At 34.7% G+C, this 6706-nt stretch overlaps 1 protein-coding gene across 1 annotated transcript; it reads left to right on the top strand.

Annotated features, from left to right (window-relative positions):
• Positions 1 to 715: 715 nt before the first annotated feature.
• Positions 716 to 5602, top strand: LOC103782411 (DPY30 domain-containing protein 1-like). The gene is made up of 5 exons (XM_008950180.1): positions 716 to 862; positions 959 to 1081; positions 2864 to 2944; positions 3824 to 3916; positions 5549 to 5602. The coding sequence occupies exons 1-5, from the start codon at positions 716 to 718 to the stop codon at positions 5600 to 5602; spliced, it is 498 nt and encodes a 165-aa protein (XP_008948428.1).
• Positions 5603 to 6706: the final 1104 nt, after the last annotated feature.

Here is a 6706-nt window from a genome sequence, read left to right as displayed (position 1 = left end):
GCACCAGCATCAGTCCGTCCGTGGAGTGCTAGAGGAGGCCGAACGGTACCACAGGGGCAGAGCTACGGAGCGCGCCCGCGTAGCGCAGGGGAGAGGCAAAGTCCCCAGCCTGTGCTTAAATGGATCCCGGGGGCGGAGGGCGTAGGTGGAGGCGCCAGGTGAAAGCGGTTGGGACCATTAACGTCTTCTAGAACCTTCAGAGCCCTGAGAGTTATTTTACGATGTGCTGCCGCTTCAGGCCCGTGTCTTGAATGTGTGTCGTAAAAGACAGTTTTAGTTCAAACTAAAATCTATCCTTAATTATTCGCAGAGCTACTTTCCTGTTCTACAGATAGCTGTATAAAAGTTTTCTGTGTCCTGGTGTGCTTTTAAATTTTTTTGCTATCATGGTGACCTGGAATTACCAGCATATTTCTAAGCAGTTTCTAAATGACATGTTCCTGAACACTAAGGGTGATGTTGAGCACTTTTTTCTAGTATAAAGAAAATACATCATATTATACATATCAAGCTATATATATCAACTTGGTATAACTGATCTATCACTGCAGCCTTTAAGAACTAAACAAATATTAAATTTTAATTACTTTATTCTATTGACTACCAGATTAATAAAAAGAGTAGCATAATGTTCAGTATTTGGTGCCTGAGGCAAAAACCCCCTAATTCTGATATTGATGCCTAATGTCTGTCTGTTTGTTGTTTGTAGATGTGAATGGAGTCCTGGTATCTGAAGAGATGCCTGGGAAGTTGCTTGAAAAAGGGACTGGCAGAGGTTGTAGAACGTCAGCCAGCAGATCCAATAGAGTATCTGGCACACTGGATTTACAATTACAAAAGAATCTTAGATGAAGAAAAAAAGGTGGATCCATTCTGGGAGAAAAAAATCATAACAATGTAATTGATGCTATTTAATTTCTATTTTTTTAAATGTATTATGTGTTTGTCCCTGAAATAGAGGATGTTGGAGAGGATTGAGCAGGAGCAAGAACGGGAGGCAGCCCTGGAAGAACTCAAAATGTTAACAAGAATGAAGGAGGAAGAGCTAATGATCCAGCAGAAACTTGAAGAACAACATCAGGTGAATAATACTTAGTAGATAATTACAGATAGTATATGATGCTGTGGCATCTTGTAGTTCTCTGTGTACTTCTAATTTCTGTATGATTTCAGTAGAAGGTAGCATAAAACATGTATTTTAATCTCACTTTTCTAAATAATAACTGCAATGATTAGTCAGCACATGGGAAGGAAAACTGACATACCATGTGGTAAAATGTTATTAAAAAAATGAAGTAGCCTAAGGTAAAAAAGGAACCAATTTCAGACTTACATCAGAAGTAACTTAAAATAAGTAGTCTGTGTTCTGAGTAGGTTCTGTGTTCTAAGTAGTCTGTTAAATATGGAAAGGAGATTGTGCAAATAAAGCTAGAAATCATTGCAAAAAATGTTTTGACAGGCCTGCTAGAAGGCCTGGGAGTAATAACCAATTATTATCTCAAGCTACTTCAATGTAATATCAGTTGCACAAAATAAAGGTAGTGAGAATGTAGACACAGTTATAGAATCCTGAAAATAGTTGAGAATCAATGAAAATTGCATATTTAAGCAGGATGTATAGCCTGATCCATTGCATCACCTTTTTCTTTTCTTAGCTACCTGAGCATTCTGTTGGAATGAAGCAATTTGAATCTTACCCTGTATGGACTTTAAATATGATGCCTTTAGGTATCATCCGTGTTTCTAGCTATCCTTTATAAAGGAGTTGTGTGAATTTGAACACACGTGTAACAGTGTGGTCAAACAATGTGTAATGTTGACATTATCTGACTGGATGTTTTTTACACAGCTGATTTTCATAATGTAAAAATCAGCAGTGTAATTTTAAATCTGTGCTGATCTCATTTAGCCCAGTTTTAGTGTAAGATGCATTCGTTCTATTTCAGTTGCACTTTTAAAATTTGGAATTTACTAATTTGCAGACCAAAAGTTTCATGCTTAAGAATGTAATGAGTCATTTAAAAATAATAAAGGGAAGCAAGAATATGAGCTTGTGTCTAGACATAATTCACAGATAATTAAATTATTTAACATAAACCACAGGAAAGATGATGAACAATACATTAGATACATTTTTTAACCTAACTGACAATGTTGGCCCCAGTCATGTACCCAGGCATGTTTTGTTTAAGGGTACCGAAAAGGAATGTGAAAACACAAATATAGTCATATTATAGTAACTTGTCATGGTTTAAACCCAGCTAGCAACTAAGCCCCACACAGCCACTTGCTCACTCTCCCACAGTGGGTTGGGGGAATTGGAAGGGTAAAAGTGAGAAAAATCATGGGTTGAGTTAGAGATAGTTTAATAGGTAAAGCAAAAGCTGCACACACAAGCAAAGAAAACAAGGAGTTCATTCACCACTTCCCATCAGCAGGCAGGTGTTTAGCCATCTCAGGACAGCCAGGCTCCTTTATGGTTCCATATGGATTCATCTGTATGTGCTAGACACTATACAAAGTATCAAAGACAATCCAAAGTATAGGAGGTAATGAATATAGACTGATGAACATATGGACCGAGACAGCATCTGAAGTGTGTATACTAACTTCAGTTGTCTATTTCTCCTTCCTCTTGATAGTAAAGCCTTTCTATCCATGGGCATCTAAACCCTATGAAACAAACACTGAGTTGGGTGGTACTGAAAGGGCTTTATGTTATTAACATTGCAGTTATGTTTTATGCTTCCTTTTAAATTTTATTTAAGATTTCAATCATGAAATACATTGTAAGCAATGGGATGGGGAAGATGAACGTGGTTTTTGTTTTCCTTCTAAGTTTTTCTTTTTAAACTGACTGCAGGGTCATTTGGAACAAGAACATGAGGAGCTGGAACTGCAGAATGAAGATGGCAAAACACTGTTGCAGGAGAAAGATCAAGAGGTTTAAGCCAAAGTTTAGTCAGTGGTTTGAAAATAACAGCTCTCTTTTCCAGGTGCAGGCGCTAAATATGAAATCCAAGCCAGAAGCCTGTGGGTGTTGAATGAACACACCAGTTAAAAAAAAAAAAAAAAAAAAAAAAGGAGAAGAATATCTACCAGCTTGCTTCCAGTCTAGGTTTTCTACTTGAATTTTCGTTTGTTCTGTTAGGTTTTTTTAGTTTATAATCAGAACAAAGCATAAATTTATTGCAAAATTTAGTGGTAGATCAGCTAAGGTGATGTTTTGTGTCTGGACAGTAATGTTTTACACTGTGCCAATGCAAAGTCCATTTGCTGCACCTGGAAAAGAAATTGTGGTTTAGAATTGGGATGCCCCATGATTCTGAGATCTTCCCAGTGCACAGGAATTTGTACTAGCAAAAGAGTGCATATACAGATGTCCATGTAAATGTATGGTCTTTTAAAGCTATTTCATTAAAACATACACTGATAATTTGCATGTTTATCTCAATAAACTTTTAAATTTGAATATATCTTAGATTTATGTGGAACACTTGATATTTTAGAGATGTGTATGCTTTTAGAACACTGTTAAAATACTGACAGAACATAATTGTAGAAAGATGGCTGTATGAAGGTGACAGAAAAAGTGAATATGTACTAACTTAAAACAAAATTCTTGTTATTATTTTTAATGAAAAAATAGTCTTAAGCATACAAAGACCATATTCACATATTAACACCTTTGGATGGCACTCATCTAAAGTATTCATTTTATATTAATACACATTATTTCATTTTAACACATCTGAAATATTCTCCATAGCTAATTATTCATGGCATGGAACACTTAACTGAAAACTGGTTTTCATTGCTGTAGGAAAGTGAAAACACAATAGCTGAACTTACAGATACACCTGGAGCACCCAATTTGACCAGAGTGAAGGAGGTAGATGAGAGTGAACAGTCTGAGGTAAGTGTTTAGAAAGAACAGAAAGATTATAAATGATTGATTCTTACAGATTTGCTTTTCTGTGCTGACATATCAAAGGTTAAACTGGTGTAGTTAAAACTGCTGGTTCTCTCCTATGGTTTTAAGGGATGGTGTTTGTGCCATGACTTCCAAACTGCTCTAGCTTGTTCTCTCCTACAAGCTAAACCATTCTAAAAGACTGTGTGGTGTTTGGTGTCTACATCTTCAAGATGTAAAATGCCCTTTTTTACTCAGATATATTAGTAATGAAAGTATGAATATTCCCAAAAAAGGGGCTGCCTTCCTTTGCCATGTGAACAGTTAGACATCTACAACACACTAAATCACAAAGATGACTTGCTTTGGAGCGATTGAATTTATTTATATTTTTCTGGTGGGTGTGAAACATATTTTTTTGTGCAGCAAATATATCTGAAAAACATGTAACGTATAAGAGATGCTAAGGACACACAGTGCTCAATAAAGCTAGGACCAGCTGAGAATCAGGTTATCTGAGCCCTGTGCTGACGTGTGCTTTCAGTACTACAACTATGGCTGGTTCTGTGTTGTGATCCTCAGACATCTTCTATGCCCAATTTGTTTTGTTTTGTTTTAATTTCTATTCTTTTTATACTGGGCAGTCCAGGGAAATGAGAGAACGTGAGTTGGCCTTCATTTATTGTAAGAAATGGCAGTATTTAAGAGATGATGCCATTGCCTGTGAAATCATTCAGCTTTATGAGTATTCACAGATAATAAATATATTGATATTTGTCTGACTTTTTCCAGCTAAGAGTATACCAGTGTTTTGACTTGAGATTTTGACTTGAGATTTTGACATACTAGTTTTAGTATATCATTATCAGAATCCTTCATTTATTAGTCTTAATAATTCCTTAGCTTACTTCCTGGTATCAGTAGTGTAAAGCTAGCTCAGAATTTATATTGTGATATTAATATGCTTTATGCTTAAGATTACTTTAGCAACAGCCTTATTTATAATTGTTCTCTACATTTATGAAAATAAGACTATTTTTAGGGTCAGGTTTTCAGGGTTTTTTTCAATATGGTAAATCAGACAAGTTCTCAAGATATAGCCCAAATTTTCATAGTTTTCTGGTAATTACATGGTAAAAGTTTTCTTGAGGCTTCAGACGTATTTTGTGTGTTCTTTTGTAAGTGAATTGCAAAACCAGAAGTGAAAATTAGTAGTAAACTTACCTGCTTATTCTTATATGTACCATCTTTCAAGTTTTTGTGCCTAAAGTCATTTAAAGTAGGATTATGTTGGCCTTTGGTGATGCTATCTCAGGTTTTACAATTATATGTTTTTTGAATTAAACTACAAATTAAGAAAAGATCAAAACAATTGAAGTATATAGACTTGTACTATGGAAAATATACTACTCTCATAATTGTAATACTTCATCCTGACTCACTGGATTTTATAATGAAAGTCCAGTGATAAACTGCATCATATTTCAATTAATGGAAGCATACATAACTATATTGATGAATACCAACTTGTCTGCAATGTGGGATTCTTCTGTTTCTTTTTTCCTCATGTTTTGCTGTTTACAAAGTTCAATTAATGATGGAAACTTAGATAATTTTTTATTGTTGTTTTCTTAGAGTGTAACAGATCTCATGGCAGAAACAGAACAAGAAAGTTCCCAACCAATCTGAAAGCAGGAAATATATCTTCTACTCAATACTTGCTGATCCTGAAGTGTGATGTCTTAATTTATGTATTTTATATGTAGAACTGATTTACATACCTGTTGTTTCAATTTATGTGATTTCTGGGTGTTTGTATAAAGTCTGTTAATTCTGACATGCGATGCCTCGTTTTTTGTTCTTAAACCGTTGTAGCTAGCATGGCTGACTCAGAGGAAGAAAACTGCAGTTGAAATGAAAACAGTAAATTTATTTTCTCCTTATATTGCCTATTGATTCTTTAGTATAGCTATAATAATCATAGATATAATTAATGTGTCAAGATTCTCCCACCAGGGAGGTGGTGGAGTCACCATACCTGGAAGCATTTAAAAGATGTGTAGATGTGGTGCTGAAGCACATAGTTTAGTGGTGGACAGTGCTGTGGTTTGACTCAATGATCTTAAAGATCTTTATCAATCTAAAGAATCTATGTTTATTTTGGAGTAGTGGCTACAATATGATAATCTGAATCAATACTGAAAGAATTTTGAAAAAGAGTTTTCCAAGAATTTGAATGGTTTCTGATAGAGGGAATGCTCTAGAAATTATAGAGTTCTGCACATCAAACTACATGCAAAAATTCAAATCAGAAGATTTGTCAGTTTATCTGGAAGAGATAAATTGGACTCTATGTGACTCAATAGTCAGATGTACTAAAAGATCTTGTCTGTCTTAGAAAACACAAGGTGCTTTTTAATAACACGAGGTGTTTGCTGTAGGCTTTATAATAATTTTTTCTGGTTATCGTGTGATATTAGGTGAGCTGCAAGTGTCTGTATATCAGTTTTGGTTAGTCAAGTCTTAAAATAATATTTTCCCCATTTATGTTGAGTTTTCAAATTAACAAATTACATCTATGTTGTCATTACTAAATACCATTAGTTCTCAAAGCTCCACTTTTAAAAAAAAATGGAAGAATATTCAGTTTGATTCATATTTACCTATAAAACTAAATTTTATAATCCTTAAACACTGCATTAATTTTTATAAGAACAAATTTCTGTAATCACTGATATCTTGGTAAAGGTTGTCAAGAATACTCTGTGCCTGTTCATTATAAATGGAAAAGAC

Source organism: Merops nubicus, unplaced genomic scaffold (assembly GCF_000691845.1).
Source record: "Merops nubicus isolate BGI_N331 unplaced genomic scaffold, ASM69184v1 scaffold50721, whole genome shotgun sequence".
In the NCBI taxonomy this organism is placed as follows: Eukaryota; Metazoa; Chordata; class Aves; order Coraciiformes; family Meropidae; genus Merops; species Merops nubicus.
Note: the sequence above shows the minus strand (reverse complement) of the source record. Positions and strands in the feature narration are given on the sequence as shown.

Coding starts and splice junctions, on each gene's coding strand:
- LOC103782411 (XM_008950180.1), top strand. CDS start 716: ATGGAGTCCTGGTATCTGAAGAGATGCCTGGGAAGTTGCTTGAAAAAG. Junction 2,945..3,823: donor TGCAGGAGAAAGATCAAGAG/GTTTAAGCCAAA, acceptor TCATTGCTGTAG/GAAAGTGAAAACACAATAGC. Junction 3,917..5,548: donor ATGAGAGTGAACAGTCTGAG/GTAAGTGTTTAG, acceptor TTGTTTTCTTAG/AGTGTAACAGATCTCATGGC.